General features: G+C 46.7%; 1 protein-coding gene across 4 annotated transcripts in view; it reads left to right on the forward strand.

Moving 5' to 3' along the window:
• PLXDC2 (plexin domain containing 2) overlaps nucleotides 1-19,387 on the forward strand; it is a 1,323,386-nt gene that overhangs the window by 998,914 nt on the left and 305,085 nt on the right. For all 4 annotated transcript variants that reach the window (XM_063921556.1, XM_063921557.1, XM_063921558.1 and 1 more), the window contains one exon: nucleotides 13,505-13,600. In XM_063921556.1, coding sequence (XP_063777626.1) covers nucleotides 13,505-13,600 — 96 coding nt within the window. The remainder of the gene's footprint in view (nucleotides 1-13,504; nucleotides 13,601-19,387) is intronic.

Genomic DNA, 19,387 nt, shown 5'->3' on the forward strand with positions numbered 1-19,387 from the left:
TATACTGCAGGGATGTAGTGTACGGAAGTAGCGTAGTGATATACAGCAGGGATGTAGTGTGGGGAGGTAGCATAGTGATATACCGCAGGGCTGTAGTGTGGGGAGCTAGCGTAGTGATATACCGCAGGGATGTAGTGTGGGGAAGTAGCGTAGTGATATATGGCAGGGATGTAGTGTGGGAAAGTAGCATATTGATATACGGCAGGGATGTAGTGTGTGGAGGTAGCACAGTGATATATGTTAGGGATGTAGTGTGGGGAGTTAGTATATTGATATACGGCAGGGATGTAGTGTGGGGAGGTAGAACAGTGATATACGGCAGGGATGTAGTGTGGGGAGGTAGTATATTGATATACGGCAGGGATGTAGTATGGGGAGGTAGCATTGTGATATACGGCAGGGATGTAGTGTTGGGAGTTAGTGTGGTGATGTAGCATAGTGATATACGGTGGGGCGGTAGCATAGTGATGTAGTGTGGGTAGGTATAGTGTGGAGATGTAGTGTGGTGAGATAACAGTGATATACGGTGGGGAGGTAGCATAGTGATGTAGTGTGGGGAGGTAGCATAGTGATGTAGTGTGGGGAGGTAGCATAGTGATATACGGTGGGGAGGTAGCATAGTGATGTAGTGTGGGGAGGTATAGTGTGGAGATGTAGTGTGGTGAGGTAGCATAGTGATATACGGTGGGGAGGTAGCATAGTGATGTAGTGTGGAGATGTAGTGTGGGGAGGTATAGTGTGGAGATGTAGTGTGGTGAGGTAGCATAGTGATATACGGTGGGGAGGTAGCATAGTGATGTAGTGTGGGGAGGTATAGTGTGGAGATGTAGTGTGGTGAGGTAGCATAGTGATATACGGTGGGGAGGTAGTGTAGTGATGTAGTGTGGGGAGGTATAGTGTGGAGATGTAGTGTGGTGAGGTAGCATAGTGATATACGGTGGGGAGGTAGCATGGTAATGTAGTGTGGGGAGGTATAGTGTGGAGATGTAGTGTGGTGAGGTAGCATAGTGATATACGGTGGGGAGGTAGCATAGTGATGTAGTGTGGGGAGGTATAGTGTGGAGATGTAGTGTGGTGAGGTAGCATAGTGATATACGGTGGGGAGGTAGCATAGTGATGTAGTGTGGGGAGGTATAGTGTGGTGAGGTAGCATAGTGATATACGGTGGGGAGGTAGCATAGTGATGTAGTGTGGGGAGGTATAGTGTGGAGATGTAGTGTGGTGAGGTATAGTGTGGAGATGTAGTGTGGTGAGGTAGCATAGTGATATACGGTGGGGAGGTAGCATAGTGATGTAGTGTGGGGAGGTATAGTGTGGAGATGTAGTGTGGTGAGGTAGCATAGTGATATACGGTGGGGAGATGGCATAGTGATGTAGTGTGGGGAGGCATAGTGTGGAGATGTAGTGTGAGTAGGCAGCATAGTGATGTACTGTGGGAAGTAGTTTGGGGAGGTAGAAATATTGATGTAGTGTGGGGAGGTAGTGCAGTGATATAGTATGTCACCACACACCCCTGCCTTCCTGGAAGAATTTCTCTACGGCGCTGATCACACTACCTGTGACGGCACATAGTAGGCCCTTCCTAAATTTCAGCTCCAGGCCCACGTGGACCTTAATCTGGCACTGACTGTGTGTATCGCTTTTTTCAGGCAGAGAACGGATATATTAAATAAACTGCACTGTGTGTCTGGTGGTCACTCACTATATAATATATTATGTACTCCTGGCTCCTGCTATAACCTATAACTGGCACTGCAGTAGTGCTCCCCAGTCTCCCCCACAATTATAAGCTGTGTGAGCTGAGCAGTCAGACAGATATATATAATATTATATATAGATAATAGATGATGCAGCACACTGGCCTGAGCCTGAGCAGTGCACACAGATATGGTATGTGACTGACTGAGTCACTGTGTGTATCGCTTTTTTCAGGCAGAGAACGGATATATTAAATAAACTGCACTGTGTGTCTGGTGGTCACTCACTATATAATATATTATGTACTCCTGGCTCCTGCTATAACCTATAACTGGCACTGCAGTAGTGCTCCCCAGTCTCCCCCACAATTATAAGCTGTGTGAGCTGAGCAGTCAGACAGATATATATAATATTATATATAGATAATAGATGATGCAGCACACTGGCCTGAGCCTGAGCAGTGCACACAGATATGGTATGTGACTGAGTCACTGTGTGCTGTGTATCGCTTTTTTCAGGCAGAGAACGGATTATAAAGTAAACTGCACTGTCCTCACTAGTAAACTCTCTCCACTCAGTCTCTACACTTCTACAGTAACAGTACTCCTCCTAGTCAGCTCCAGTAAATCTCTCTCAGTCTCTTATAATCTAAATGGAGAGGACGCCAGCCACGTCCTCTCCCTATCAATCTCAATGCACGTGTGAAAATGGCGGCGACGCGCGGCTCCTTATATAGAATCCGAGTCTCGCGATAGAATCCGAGCCTCGCGAGAATCCGACAGCATCATGATGACGTTCGGGCGCGCTCGGGTTAACCGAGCAAGGCGGGAAGATCCGAGTCGCTCGGACCCGTGAAAAAAAACATGAAGTTCTGGCGGGTTCGGATTCAGAGAAACCGAACCCGCTCATCTCTAATTTAAATGCCTAAAAATACATTTAAAAATGACCAATGACTTATCCAATATCGTCTTTGTCATTTATCTCTTCATTAAAATGTTTAACATCAATTCTCAGAGCAGTCATTTGTGTGATCATGACTCGTTATTTTATTTAGCAGTTGCCTGCACAGTGATCATGAAAAGAGGAGGTGTTAAGCGATCGTATCTGTGTATATGACCTTTCTCATCCCATTACTTTGTATTACCTTGTGCTACTCACAGTGACTGAGAGTAGGTGCTTAGTGATGTTTGTGTGATGACATTCCCCTCCTCACTGTTTTGTGAAGCAGTACTCCTCATATTGAATTTAGGAGTAGGTGTTTGTTGATCGTGTCTGTGTGTATGACATTCCCCTCCTCATTGCACTGTGCAGAAGTGCTCCTCACAATGACTGTAGAAGGCATATGTCTGAGTGTATGACATTCCCCTCATTATCATGTGTAGCAATGCTCCACACAGTGACTGTAAGAGGAAAAGGTTTGTGAGTATGACATTCCCTGCCTGTGACCGGATGGTCTTGTACGAAAGCACTCACCGCTTTCGCGTCCCGTCCCCAGTACACCGATTGGATGTTCAGGTCACACGGGACCTGGCCACATAGGGGATTCCCGCTTACCGCCAGTAACCACCTGTTACTGACTCCACCCACTGCGCTGTGGGTGGGTTTATGCTGCCACCACCAAACTCCTAACCTGCCGTGGCGTTTGGAACCACGGTTCTGCTCTGTATGTGCCGACACGCTGCCTTACCACACCTGTGTGGTATTGACGAATCCCCACTAGTCCTCTACCGGTAGCTGGCGGAAGGCGGAACTTGGAGATGTTGGGGTACTCCCGGGACAGCCGGAGAACGGAGCTATGTTTTGCATAGGCCTGCAGGTCACAAGATGATGCAATCTTCTTGAGGCAGATGATGTTTTAATGCCAACAAATAGTTCTAAAGAGAACTCTTCCCTATTGCTAGGGGAAACAGCATACAGCAAGATGTTCACAGCAGAAAGTAGTTGGTATAATACTCTCTGGAGGCACGCAGGCCTCCTTTTTATGTCAATTTTCCACACAGTACCACAGGGGGTCATGTCCTCCCTGAGTCATTTCCATCCAATCAGGAAATTTTACAAACTACAAATAAATAAATAAAACAATTTCCTCCTTCCTGGCACACACAAAGTTTTGTATAATTTAAACTCCAATTCCTACCACCTGGGAGTTTACACTTTGCCATTGATAAATTTATCACAGCTTCAAAATACAAATGTTTCTGTCTCATTCACATCTCCATGCAAACCCAGTGTTTGGGATTACAGCAGGAAAGACTGCCACACAACAAACAGTCTTCCTTCCACCTTCGTTTGCATTTCAAAGATGTTTGGCCACCAAGAGGCCGGCTAATTGACACTTACTTGTACATAGCAAGTCTGGAGCTAGGACAATTACCATACGACTTCCTATGCAAAAACTGTCTCACAAACTATTTTCAAGGCCTTTTTAGAAACAAAATACCTTGTACTTTCCTCATAAGTGCCGTGTCCATCAGTTCATCATTCTCCAACTGCGCAGCGATATAACATATGACACAGTATTAAACATATTTTAAATACCCGGTGCCTAGCACCCACAATACATTTAAAGATGGCGACTAGTGCCAGGGCACAGTTTAAAATTGGCGCCAAGCACCCATTGTCCTCCTAATGGCGCCGGGCATTAGGGGTTAACCCCTTCAGTGCTGCGGCCGCCATTACATGTGTGGCTGGTTAGTCTCTCCGGTCACACTCCTCCCCCCTATTCAAGCGGGTCAACCAGGGACCCATGTCCCAACGATTTGGTCCCTGGTCCCGCAGTCCTTAATGGGGTTACTGGGAGTTCTTTGGGGGGTTCAGGCTCCTCCTGACGTGACAGTCCATCCGCATTGTTATGAGCCTTGCCTTGCTTGTGAATAATATGAAAGTCATAATCCTGAAGAGCAAGGCTCCACCGCAACAGTCTGCCGTTTTCCCCCATGGTGTGCTGGAGCCACCGTAATGGATTGTGGTCCGTTACCACCGTAAAATGGCAGCCATACAAATAGGGCTGAAGCTTCTTCACAGCCCAAACAATAGCCAAACACTCCTTCTCAATTGTGGCATACCCCACCTCCCGCGGTAGCAGCTTTCTGCTCAAATAGGCCACAGGGTGCTCCTGTCCATCCGTCCCCTCCTGGCTCAGTACTGCCCAGAGTCCGTACTGTGACGCATCATTCTGTACAACAAAGTTTTTACTATAGTCCGGCGCCATCAGTACTGGGGCTTGTACTAGAGCTGTTTTCAACGACTGGAATGCCAACTCACATGCGGTCATCCAGTCAACTATCTTGGGGAGTTTCTTCTTAGTCAGATCAGTCAGGGGTTTGGCCACGGAACTAAAGTTAGGGACAAAACGTCTGTAGTACCCTGTGATCTCTAAAAAAGCCAGGACCTGTCTCTGAGTTGTGGGCTGGGGGCCAGTCTCGGATTGCCTCCACCTTTGCTGGTTCAGGCTTCACCTTACCTCCCCCACACGGTGTCCCAGGTACTGTACCTCTGACATCCCCATTTGCCACTTGTCTGCCCTGATGGTCAGACCTGCCCACCTAATCCTCTCCAACACCAACCCCACGTGCCTCAGGTGATCTTCCCAGGTTCGGCTGAAAACAGAAATGTCATCCAAGTAGGCCTGGGCGAAATCTCTGAACCCCTTTAGCAGGTCATCGACCACACTCTGGAAGGTGGCTGGCCCATTCTTCATCCCAAATGGCATGGTTTTGAACTCAAACAAGCCAAAGGAGGTGATGAAGGTGGACCGTTCCTGAGCCTCGGGAGTCATTGGTATCTTCCAATACCCCTTGCTCAGGTCGAACGTAGAGATGTATTTCGCTCCAGCCAACTCGTCTAACAGTGCATCAATGCGGGGTAGGGGATAGGCGTCGGATTTGGTCACTTCGTTCAACCGGCGGTAGTCTACACAGAACCTGGTTGTCTGGTCCTTCTTGGGAACCAGTACAACTGAGATGGCCCAGGGACTTACGCCTAGCGCTAACATCTCCTGCACCTCTTCGTAGATTCTCGCCTGCGCCTCTGGTGAGACCCGATACGCGGGTTGCCGAATTGGCCTATGCTCACCAGTGTCTACATGATGGGCACGTACGGAAGTCAGGCCGGGTTCCTGCTGAACTGGGCCTCAAAGGACTGCAGCACTGACTCCAGCTGCTCCCTCTTGTGGTTACCAAGCTCACTGCTCCAGCTTACTTCCTCTACACCACCCTCACCCTTGGCATCCGCGAGAAGGTCAGGAATGTGATCTTTTCCTGGTTCCTCCATCGGCAGGCAGCACACAGCGGCTACCGACTCCACACGCTCGTGGTATGCCTTTAACATGTTTACATGGTAGGTACGCTGCCTCCTACCATCGCTGTCAAATGACACCACGTAGGTGATGTCGCTTAGGCGTTTTACGACCGTGTACGGTCCCGCCCAGGCAGCCTGGAGCTTGTTCTGACCTGCGGGCACCAGAATCAGCACCTTCTGCCCTACTCCAAAGACCCGAGCACGCGCGCCCTGGTCATACCAAGTCTTCTGCTTGGTCTGTGCTTCCGCAAGATTCGCTTGTGCTAGTCCTATGAGATTCTCTAACCGATATCTGAGCTTCAACACACACTCCACCATGTACTCATCCTGGTGGATCAGCTCCCCCTCCCAAGACTCCCGGAACAGGTCAAGAGGTCCACGGACTCTGCGGCCATATAGTAACTCGAAGGGCGAGAATCCGGTCGACTCCTGGGGCACTTTACCGATATGCCAGCAGGAGGTGCGGCAGGTATCGCTCCCAGTCTCCCCCCTCCGAAGTCACAAATGCCCGTAGCATCTGCTTCAGAGTGCCATTAAATCTCTCGCAAAGTCCGTTAGTCTGGGGATGATAAGGGGCAGTGCGCAGTTGACGCACTCCGCACCTCTCACAGACACTGGACCAGATCACTCATGAACTGCATCCCTTGATCAGTTAGGATCTCACTGGGGAACCCTACTCTACTAAATATGCCTAGAAGAGCGTCCGCTACCTTTTCCGCAGTGATGGCGGACAGAGCCACAGCCTCTGGATACCGGGTAGCATAATCCACCACGGTGAGGGTGTATCTCTTCCCCGATCTACTGGGCACAGGTAGGGGACCTACTATGTCCACGGCCACTTGTTGGAAAGGTTCCCCGACTATTGGCAAAGACATCAGTGGAGCCCGAGCACTGGGGCGTCCAAGCCATTGGCATACATCACAGAACTTACAGTAGGTCCGGACGTCATCCGACAGTCCGGGCCAAAAAAAGTTCTATGTCAGGCACCTCAGTGTTCGGTCCCTCCTCTGGTGTCCCGCCAAAGGGATTTCGTGTGCAACTGACCAGTTGCTCCCAAAAGCTCCTGGGAACCACCAGTTGAACTTGCTCCCGCACTGGCCTATCCCCTTCTACCTTGGCTACCCGGTACAGTAACCCTTTCCACCAGGTCACACTCCCTGCCCCATCCCAGCAAGGCCACGGCCAGCTTGGCGCCTCATACCTTCCAGGGATGGGTCAGAGAGCTGTGCTTCCCTAAACTCCTGCCTGCGGCCCTCACTTACTCCTGAGTCTGGACACTCTACAGGGGGAATATTGGGGTCAGTCAAGTTGGGGTCAGTCATGGTAGGGTCGGGGTGGTCGCTCATACTCACCACCGGAGTTGGCAAACCACTAGGGACAGGAGCATCACTGGGCACCCCCACAGGATTCAACAAACTGGAACCGACATCCTCTGCGTTGCTAAGGGACGTAGGCCCACCAGAGGCAAGGGGCAGATGTGCTGATCTGGCCGCTGTGGTCTTTTCCTCTGGGCTGGGCTGCACTGGCAGAGACGTTGAAGACTGTAGTCTGGCCGCTTGACTCCGGGTGATGGCGTTCGCAAAGGCAGGAACGATTCCTCCACCGAGATCATTCTCCAAGACGACAACAGTTGGGAGGCCATCCATTACGGCAACATCTCTTAGCTCTTGTCCAGCTCCCCAGTCGAGGTAGACTCTGGCCATGGGCACTTCTCGCTCTAGCCCATCGGCCACTGTAACTTTTGCAGTGCAACCCTGCAGTACTGCAGCAGGATCGACAAGGTGGGGGCTCACAACAATTATGGAGGCCCCAGAGTCTCTTAAGCTTTCGCCCTGCAGGGACCCCCCTTGGACCGGCTGCAGGTGCTGCCACATATTTGGTGGGGGCTTCTTAGTCATTCAGGTGACTCTCTCCGCAGAGTCCACCTGTTCCTCGCCACACTCCATCGGACTGACTGGAGGGGATACAGTCTCTGAAGGCTCACCTCCATGGGTTAAACAAGCGAGCCAGGCTCCAGCACTCGGATTTGGGGCACGAGTCTGGGGTGCTTGGGATGCAGGACAGTTCATCCTCAGATGTCCGATTTTCCCACAGCCGTAGCACTTCTTCTCCAGTCGTGGCACCGATGATCTCTGATCAGTTGCAGGGACGCTGCGGTGCGGTTGCTGGCCAAGAGCACCCGGGTTGGAAGATGCTTGCTTTGGGGGGCGATGAGCTGAAGAGGGGTGTCCCACTGATGGTACAGTCTTTTGGAGCTGGCTGCTGGCGGGGCGCTTCTGCCCCTGTGGCCGAATTGCCACATACTTGTCAGCTAACTGGGCAGTCATCTTTAAGCTGGGTGGCTCCCGGACTAGCACCCACTCCTTCACTTCTGCGGCACACCTGTGGTAGAACTGCTCCCTGCAGATCAGGTCGATCAGTACGTCCCATGTAGTGGCTTCAGAATCCTTCACCCACTTCACCACATACTGCCGCAGCTGGGTGGCGAACTGCTCATGGATGCTATTAGGGTTCTTGGGCAAGTCCCGGAACTTTTTCCTGTAAGACTCTGGAGTGATGAAGAATCGCTGGAGGAGGGCCATTGCGACTTCGTCGTAATCTCTACAGTCCTCCATGGCCACTACTCGATAGGCCTCCAATGCCTCTCCATGCAGAGTGGTCACAAGGTGTCTCACCCACTCTGACTTGGGTAAATCGTATAGTTTACAAGTCCTTTCAAAAACTTGTAAATGTCCATCAATGTCCCCATCACTGTCTGCAAACTTGGCAAACTGAATGCGTCCCGATCTGTGTACAACAGCTGACAATGGCTACCAGGGTACCACGGCCTGTGGTGCCCGCTCCGCATGCCACATCCGAATGAAAAGCATGCATTCTTGCTCCGTTGCCCTTTCCCCCAATTCCTCTAGCCGATCTGCTAGGGTATCCGGGCTGGCCCCCCTGGGACGTTGGAATCCTGGCCCTGCTAGGGATTGCTGGGAAACCTGGCTGCTGCTAGAAGGGGCGGGGCTAGTGGGTCTCACCGGTTCCATACGAAGGTCCACTGGTGGGCTGTTCTCTGCGATGCTGACGCAGTCAGTGCTTTCCACCTCCGCCCGATGGGACTCCTCCAAGCTCATGAGTGCCGCCTTCATGACGCTTCTGGACGCGTTGAAAGGGATATCCACACCCTTCTCCTGGCACACGATCTCCAGATCGCCCTTAGACGTTCCACTGAAGTCCGTCATCTTGTGCGTTCTCCTGCGCTGCAGTTACTCCTCTCCTGAGTAACTCGGCTTCTCCAATCGGGTGACCGAAAAGCCGCCTGGGATGATCCCACCGCTATGCCACCAATTTCTGTGACCGGACGGTCTTGTACGAAAGCACTCACCGCTTTCACGTCCCGTCCCCAGTACACCGGTTGGATGTTCAGGTCACACGGGACCTGGCCACATAGGGGATTACCGTTTACCGTCAGTAACCGCCTGTTACTGACTCCACCCACTGCGCTGTGGGCGGGTTTATGCTGCCACCACCAAACTCTTAACCTGCCATGGCGTTTGGAACCACGGTTCTGCTCTGTATGTGCCGACACGTTGCCTTACCACACCTGTGTGGTATTGACGAATTCCCACTAGTCCTCTAGAAGGCGGAACTTGGAGACGTTGGGGTACTCCCGGGACAGCCGGAGAACGGAGCTATGTTTTGCATAGGCCTGCAGGTCACAAGATGATGCAATCTTCTTGAGGCAGATGATGTTTTAATGCCAACAAATAGTTCTAAAGAGAACTCTTCCCTATTGCTAGGGGAAACAGCATACAGCAAGATGTTCACAGCAGAAAGTAGTTGGTATAATACTCTCTGGAGGCACGCAGGCCTCCTTTTTATGTCAATTTTCCACACAGTACCACAGGGGGTCATGTCCTCCCTGAGTCATTTCCATCCAATCAGGAAATTTTACAAACTACAAATAAATAAATAAAACAATTTCCTCCTTCCTGGCACACACAACGTTTTGTATAATTTAAACTCCAATTCCTACCACCTGGGAGTTTACACTTCGCCATTGATAAATTTATCACATAGTTTCAAAATACAAATGTTTCTGTCTCATTCACATCTCCATGCAAACCCAGTGTCTGGGATTACAACAGGAAAGACTGCCACACAACAAACAGTCTTCCTTCCACCTTCGTTTGCATTTCAAAGATGTTTGGCCACCAAGAGGCCGGCTAATTGACACTTACTTGTACATAGCAAGTCTGGAGCTAGGACAATTACCATACGACTTCCTATGCAAAAACTGTCTCACAAACTATTTTCAAGGCCTTTTTAGAAACAAAATACCTTGTACTTTCCTCATAAGTGCCGTGTCCATCAGTTCATCATTCTCCAACTGCGCACTGCGCAGCTATATAACATATGACACAGTATTAAACATATTTTAAATACCCGATGCCTAGCACCCACAATACATTTAAAGATGGCGACTAGTGCCAGGGCACAGTTTAAAAGTGGCGCCAAGCACCCATTGTCCTCCTAATGGCGCCGGGCACTAGGGATTAACCCCTTCAGTGCTGCGGCCGCCATTACACGTGTGGCTGGTTAGTCTCTCCGGCCACACTGCCCTATTCAATTAAGTGTCTGATCACAGAGTACACTATTGCTGTATTCTACATCATCATAGAAAACATTATTAAAGGCATACACTAGGGAATTAATAGAGATGTGTACATGATCAACTTCTGCTAGGTGTGTCTTTTTTAGATTGACAAAACTTTCATAAACTTCCCTATCCAATTACATCCACACTGTACAGTGCACACATATTGCTCTTCACTCTCCCATCCTCCGTACCCCAGGCCAACATTGCTGTGTGACCACATCAGACATCCACCAAGAACCTTTGCAATCTGGTAGATCATTATGCAAACTTCTTTGCAGATAAAATATCCACCATCCGGGCTGGAATCTCCACAGTGCCATCAAAGGAGTGCCAAACTACAAAGCCTGCCAATATAAGCTACTTGCCGTCATGGACACAGTGGATGTAAAGAACACTGCTGAAATTGCTCGGATTTTGCGTCCCACCACCTGTGATCTGGACCCGGCCTCAACCAAGCTTCTAATAGGTTGTATGGATATAATTGGTCCTGTCTTTGCAAAAATTGTTCAATGCTCTTTGCAGACAGGCATCTTTCCTGGACCCCTAAAGGAAGCAATTGTTAGACCGCTTCTTAAAAAACCTAATTTAGATCCCGACTGCATGACCAACTACAGACCGGTATCAAACCTTCCTTTCCTAGGAAAGGTTATTGAGAAAGTGGTTGCAAAACAACTGGAAACCCGCCTGACAATCCATGATATGTATGATCCATTCCAATCAGGATTCAGGAGAAGACGTAGCACTGAAACAGCCCTGGTGTGTGTGTTAAATGATCTTCTGATGGCAAGAGACAGAGGTGACTGTTCAATATTAATCCTTCTGGATCTCTCTGCAGCATTTGAGACCGTGGACCATGGGCTTCTGATTGAGCGACTGATACATTTCTGTGGTCTGGATGGCACAGTCCTAAGCTGGTTCAAATCATTTCTCACAGGCAGGTCACAGAGAGTATCATCTGGATTATACTCATCACCCCCAGTGCCATTGCCATGTGGTGTCCCACAAGGTTCTATACTATCCCCCATGCTTTTTGCAGTATACATGCTCCCAGTGGGCGAAGTAATCAGGCGCCATGGCCTGGTCTACCACTGCTATGCAGATGATACACAACTGTACTTGTCCTTTGATCCGTGCACTGATAACCCAATAGCAACCCTAAATGGCTGTCTAGCTGAGCTACAGGAGTGGATGAGTGCCAGTTGGCTGCGACTGAACCCGGATAAAACAGAGGTCCTTATGATACGACCGCAACATCAAAGGACAAGACCGCAGCATAGCCAACCAACTGGACTTACACTCGGGGATTCAGAATTACAGACCAGTGATCGTGTGCGGAATCTTGGTGTTGTCCTGGATGGTGGCTTGACACTTAAACATCAGATATCAGTCACAATCAAATCCTCATTCTTTCACCTGAGGAACATAGCAAGAATCAAGTACTTAATTCCCTCAGATGATCTGCCAAAAGTCATACATGCATTGGTATCATCTCGATTAGACTACTTTAATGCCCTCTACCTTGGTCTCCCAGCAAAAGAATTGCACCACGTACAGCTGGTGCAAAACACAGCTGCCAGGCTTTTAACCAACCAGCCCCGTTCTAGCCACATAACACCCATCCTCTACTCCCTTCACTTGCTGCCTGTAAGATGGCGAATCATCTTCAAGATTGGCTTACTGAGTTTCAAAGCATTACATGACCAGGGCCCAAGGTACCTGAAGCAGCTTCTGACCCCATACTGCCCCACTCGATTACTGCGATCTGTAGATGAAGGACTTTTAGCAGTACCTAGAATCTCCCGTAATTCATCTGGGGGTCGAGCTTTTAGTCTTGCGGCTCCAACTCTATGGAACTCACTTCCCTGCACAGTGTGAGAGGCCCCAACTATAGAATCCTTCAAAAGTAGACTCAAGACTTTCCTGTTTACTCAAGCATTTCCATAATGTCCCTTTTAGTATCTTCATGCTTCTGTATTTTATAAAAATTTACTTCATTATTTTCTGTACTATATTATGCTATGTATCTGTTAAGCGCCTTGAGTCCTATTGGAGAAAGAGCGCTATATAAATAAAATTATTATTATTATTATTATTATTATTATTATAATAGATAACACCTATCCTTGTGTATCAATGCCTATTTCCCTATAGAGTGTAAGCTTGCGAGCAGGGCCTTCCTGTATCTCGGTCTGTCTGTTATTACCCAGTTTTGTTCTGTCACTGTCGTTTTCCAATTGTAAATCGCAATGGAATTTGCTACACTATATAAGTAACTGTTAATAATAATAATAATAACAACATTAATAATAATAATAATAATCCATTGTATCATAGGTGGAATCGGTATGACTTGCCTAGAGTAACAATGTCAAAATTCATATTGTTGGCAGTTCAATGTTGAACACAGTATGCTTATACAGTAATAATGCTAGTTAAAGTATTGTAACCATGTCAGCGCTATAACTTTAAACATGATGGTAAAGCGTCATGTTTAAAGTTATAACGCTGATACCGTTAAAATGCTTTAACTAACAGTAGTACCACATTGGCAGGAATACTGTGCTCGTCATTCCACTGCCGACAATGTGACCGTCAAAATTGTGATTGCCGCATTATTACCAACTGCCTATAATAGGTACAAACTAAAATAATAATTAAAAAAATCCCTGATTCAATTTAATAAACAGCTGTCGAGATCATGGACCTTCCCGCTCTACTGGTCTCTACAGCTGTGTTTATGTTTATCCTCGTTTAATAAGATAAATATAGCTTTTGGGAATGCCATCAATCACTACTATGACAGCAGAATGATGTTTTATTTTTATTAAAATGTGTCACAATTAAATGTCCATGTTTTGCTAGATGTTCGTAGGAGAACGATTTTCGAGTATCACCGAGTGGAACTGGAAATGTCCAAGATTACTAACTTCTCTGCAGTCGAGATGTGGCCTCTACCAAGTGAGTGAACCATTGGCTGGGTAATATCAGTATTGGAAGGAAGCTGTAATCCATCAATTCAATGATCTGGGAAACGGCTCTGAATTTAGAGAATAATATTAATGAGAAAACCTAGCTCATGTATATCATCCTAAATACAGGCAATCTGAGTATATATCCAAGGTTTTACTTGATATCTTTAGGGAGACTGCGGGGGTGGGGGAGGTTAGGGTTAGGCTGTGAGGGTTAGGCTGCAGGAGGGGGAGGTTAGGGTTAGGGTGCAGGAGGATTTTTGAGGGTTAGGATAAGGGGTAGGGTAAAATACTTTCCTGGAAGCTGTCAGGATTCTGACTGTTGGGATCTTGCTGTCGGCTGCCAGAATTTTGTACCTAACCCAGAACATACACACCAAAAAACAATGAAAAACTTGTGTCGGCATTTTGAACTTGTCGGGATTTTGACCGATGGTCAATTGCTGTCGGGATTTTGACCGTCGGGATTTTGATTGTAGGTATTTCATACCGATCCCAAATTTACTAAGGTGGGAGTTCTATTTAAGATGGGATGTTGCCCGTAGCAACCAATCAGATTCCAGGTATTATCTTCTAGAACAGGCTTTTTCAACCAGTGTGCCATGGCACACTAGTGTGCCGCGACCAGTTGCAAGGTGTGCCGCGGAGCCAGAGCAGCTTTCTGCACCTTCAGAGTGAACTGTCGGCCTGGGCTCTTCTTAGAGGATCAGTCGTGCTCCGGCTATGACCTATGCCTTGAAAATGCGGCAGTGTGACATCATAGGTTACGGCCGCCGCATCTCACCACCCAGCCAGCCCACCTGCCCGCATACACATCTTCCAGTTCCCGCCTGCATACACAGCTTTCCTTTCCCACCCACATCCACACCTGCCTGACCGCACCCTGCTCAGTATTCGCAGAACTCCACTATGAACAACCCCCGCCACTGAGGGACAGGGAGGAGGACAGCTGACCGGTAGGGGCTAATATTTGTTATTTTATTTCTCCTGTGGGGAACAATAGAATTTCAATAGGATTTATGTGGGGAGAATAAGGATTTATGGGGGGAACAATGTGAATAATTCATGTGGGGAGCAATATGATTTATGTGGGGAGAAAAGTGATTGATTTATGTGTGAGCAACATGATTTATGTGGGGAGCAATGTGATTGTTTTTTGTGTGTAGGCCAATGTATGTGCGGATTTTTTTTTTACTGTGAGGGCCAATGTGTGTGTTTTATTTTTTCCTGTGGGGTACTGATGGTGTGCCTTGGCAATTCTAAATTATTGTTCGGTGTGCCGCAAGTAAAAAAAGGTTGAAAATCACTGTTCTAGAAGGTTCTAGATAGTGATGGCTACTGACTCTCTGTCTCAACACAGTGACTTGAATCATCAGGAAGTATGAATGATTCGAGTCACTCACAGTTTAATGAGTCGAGACAGCTGCAGCAGTAGTCTCTCTCAGCCAGAGGGAGGAAACTCAGTGTGTCGTTGTGATTGGCCGGCGGCAATACCAGGTGACACCCAGTGGGAGGGACGAGGGAGCAGTCACGACTCATCAGTCAGTGAGTGCTGCGCTGCTGTGCCTGATTCATTCATCCTGATTCCTGAGTCTGCCTGTGAGTCGAGTCAGTTGTACACTGTGTAGACTCAGTGACTCAGTGTACGGATCTGATTCATGCAGCATTAGCCTGCAGGAAGTGGAGCCCCTGTGGTACAGTGCTCTCAATTCAGTGCTCACTGTTCCTGCTCAATGTGATTGTGACTGAATGATATGTGTTTCATGGCTGTTAAGCTTTCTCTCCTCAGCCAGAAGTAATGTGCATATTCAGTAACTAGTATGCAATAATTGGTTATTAATAATATATCAACATAACACTGAATCTATGTTAATATATTATTAACAATCAGTGCATAGGCAACTGCCAACCCCAAATGCACTGCACAATCAGTGCAGCTGAATAACTAGCTGAGCCAACTCCCAGAGGACTGAGTCACTCCCTCCATGAGTCACCGGCACTGGTCTGCCAGCACTGAGTCTCTGGCAACTCACTGAATCATGTGCACTCTCTCTGCAATACATTCCAATACAAATGAGTCATGACTCATGTGTCGAGACACTGACTCCAGACACTCCACTGAATTGAGTCATGTGTCTCAACTCAGTTCGGTGAATCACTCTGCCCTGCTAGATAAATGAGAAGTAGAATCTGATTAGTTGCTATGGGCAACATCCCATCTTAAATAGATTTCCCATCTTAGTAAATTTACCCCACAGAACGGGATCGGTATGAAATACCTACAGTCAAAATCCTGACAGCAATTTACCGACGGTCAAAATCCCGACAAGGACAAAATCCCGACATGGACAAAATCCCGACATTTAAAATACCGACAAGGTCAAAATACCGACATGTAAAATGTTGACAGGTCAAAATGCCGTCATTAGTTTTTCATTGGTTTTTGGTGTGTGTCGACATGGACACCATATAAATGTACCGCATCCCCTCGCATGGCTCGCTGCGCTCGCCATGCTTCGGGCATAGTGCCTCGCTGCGCTCAGCACACTATTATGTTCCCCCTGCAGGTCCACTGGGATGGTAAAGTATGAACAAGTCGGTTTCAATGAAAAAATCATGAAAATTTATGTCGATTTTGTGACGTGTCAACATTATTAATGTCGGTATTTTGACCTTGTCGGTATTTTAAATGTTGGTATTTTGACCTTGTCAGGATGTTGACCGTCGGGCAATTGCTGTTGGTATTTTGACCATCGGGATTTTGATTGTCGGTAAATTGACTGCAACCCGTAAATTTACCCCTGTGTGTTTAAATGAATTCTGCTGAGAAAATGTAAAACACATTATACAGCAGAAATCAAACTGATCAGAAATCAAAACAATTATCTTTGTAAGAAACATTTAAAAAGAAAATATATCAGACTCATTGGCTTTCTAGAAGGTCATTTACTAGAACATTTCTGCCTGTGAACAGTTTTGCTGTAGGTTAATCCTTACAGCGATAGCAGTAAATCCACAAACTTCTTTCTAAAACATATTGCTTCTCTCATTAATTGTTCTCATAAAGGTGCTAACTTTCAATATTACTTTTAGTGATATTAGCCACTGGTGCTGGTGTGTCTATTTTGCGCCTGACTTGGGGAAAGCATGTGAAAATAAAGGGCATTCTCTTGTATTTATTCATATGAGAAGTGAAGATAATCTGTGCCAACAGATAAGGGGTCCATTGGAGATTAGGAGTATGCAGTTTAAATTTTTGGAACACAATAAATTCCTAGAAGATAAACAGGACCGCAGGTCCACAGTGCTTCTCTAAACTCTAGTCTCCAGATAAATGGGTTATTTTACCAAGAAAGGGGGGGAAACAAATATAGTGCACACTGTGTGAGTCCAAACTCATACACTTAATATGATATATGATCATAGATTGTGAGTTATTTGGGTAATTGCACCGTTACCCACCGGTTATTGAAGATCGCACTGGTCACTTTCACACCGCTGGTACTGTAGGTGTTCCTGTCATCACTGAGACAGGGTTACTGAAAAACAACATACAGGTAATGTTTACTTCCGCATATGGTGAATCGGACAAAATAAATCCTATAAGATTGTAATCACTCTATATAAATGTGTTATTTGCCATGGACATTTAGAATAATCCTGATGTCTGTGAGTTTAATGGTAATGGAATGAAGTCCTGTTACAGTTGTGTCATCATACATTTTGCCTCAGTACGCCACGTAGTAGGAAATGCCTGGCATGAGTGAGCTGACAGATCCCATGCAAATCTGCCAAAAATGTGTCTTATTAGCATCGTTATGCAAATAGGACGCACAAGGAGACTCTGCTGATTAAAATGATATGCAGCATGCCTACAGTATATTGTCTGTGCGTCTGAGGCTGTAACTGTATATGAAAGGAAAACCATGTAACATAGCATTTCGTATGCAGATACAGCCACGGTCGCATATAGGGCCAGAGTAAGGTCTGTGGGGGCACCTGGGCAACATACTTGTGGGGGCCCCTATCAATGAAAGCGATATAGTGGCGACTAACAACATGACAAGTATTGAAAATAGCAATAATTTTCCTATATATGTAAAGCAATTTTTAATATATATATATATATATATATATATATATATATATATATATATATTATTAGTTGTTGGTATTTGCATATGCACTAATTAATCCTAGTTTAAACTGTAAAATCAGAATTATTATTGAATTAGTCATTCTTCCTAAGGGGGTTATTAGTAATAACCTCTTAGAAAGAATGACTGATTCAATAATAATTATGATTTTTACTGCTTAAACTACAGTAGGCTTTATTACTGCATATGCATTAACCACAATTGAATTAATAAGATGATTTTTTTTTTATTTTTTTTTACATATTTAGGAAAAATATTGCAATATTATAGGCTAGAGAGGCAGCGGAGCTACTATCTAAAAACACTCACCCTTTACTACTTTTCTGTGCCCTGTCTTCCTTCCTGGTCCATGCACCACAGGGGGTAGGTGGCTCCGGTGTGTAGCTGACCAATACAAAGCCACCAGCCACAACCTGTCAGCTGGCGCTGCTGAAGTCAGAGCTGTGAGTGAAATGGTGCTTCGCTCACTCAGCTCTGTTACATCAGCATCCCAGCGTCTGCAGACGGGTCTATGGCAGCGAGTACTGTGAGTGTCTCGCAGGATATGATTTCCCACGAGACTGACTGTGCACTGTGCAGTGTGTGCACAGCTATGAGCAGTTCCTCGGCGGCCGCACAGAGGGGAGAACGGAGACACAGCTAACTGCTGTGTTCCGTTGTAATAGTACCAGTGTCCGATTTGAGGGACAGTGTGTGGGGGGCCCCAAATGTGTGGGGGCCCCGGGACAACTGCCCCTGTCGCCCCTCCTTTAATCCGCACACAGAATATAGGCATGCCGCATATCATTTTAATCAGCAGAAGCTGCTTGTGCGTCCTATTCCTATTTTGTTTTGCAAATAAGACGCATTTTAATGGAAAAAGTCTCATGTAAAGACGCTTGGCACTACCGAGTCATGCCACGGCATGGCATAACTAGAAGGGCTGTTAAACATGCAAGGAGGCTAAATGTAAGTGGACGCATCCCATCTCTGTACAGAGAGGTATAATGAGTTATAATGACATAACCTAGAGGGGATGCAGTTAATTTACCGGCTGTCGGGATCCTGGCATTCAGGATCCCGGCGCCGGAATCCTGACAGCTAGTAAAATGCCGACACTACCACCCGAGGGAGAATAGAACCCGTGACTTGCCAACGGGCCCGAAGCGCGGCGAGCGCAGCTAGCCTGCAAGGTGACTTGTTGCGCTTGTTGCCAGTATTATAGCTGGCAGGATGCTGGCTGTCAGGATCCTGAAAGCCGGCATCCTGTCAGCCGAGATATCATTTCCATCTCACCTAGAGTGCTAGGGTGTACTTAGAAAAAATAACGTCTATTTAGGGATGGTCCTCCCAGTTTACCAAGAGACAATCAATATATAAAAAAATTACTATTTTTTCAAAGGTGAACATGTTTCAACCTTAAAGCATGAAATGTCATTTAAAATTAAAATAGAAGTATTGAAATAAGGACAAATATTTAAAAAGCAAAAAATAAAATGTGTGATGGAAAATAAGAAATGCAGGGGTGAGAAAATAGTAGCTAATTTGAGGCCACTATTTTTCCATTTACCCATGTGTTTCTTATTTTCTATTATTTTATTTTTTGTTTTTAGTATTTTTTTTGCTTATTTTAATACTTT

The sequence above is a fragment of the Pseudophryne corroboree genome, chromosome 5, assembly GCF_028390025.1.
Source record: "Pseudophryne corroboree isolate aPseCor3 chromosome 5, aPseCor3.hap2, whole genome shotgun sequence".
Classification (NCBI taxonomy): domain Eukaryota; kingdom Metazoa; phylum Chordata; class Amphibia; order Anura; family Myobatrachidae; genus Pseudophryne; species Pseudophryne corroboree.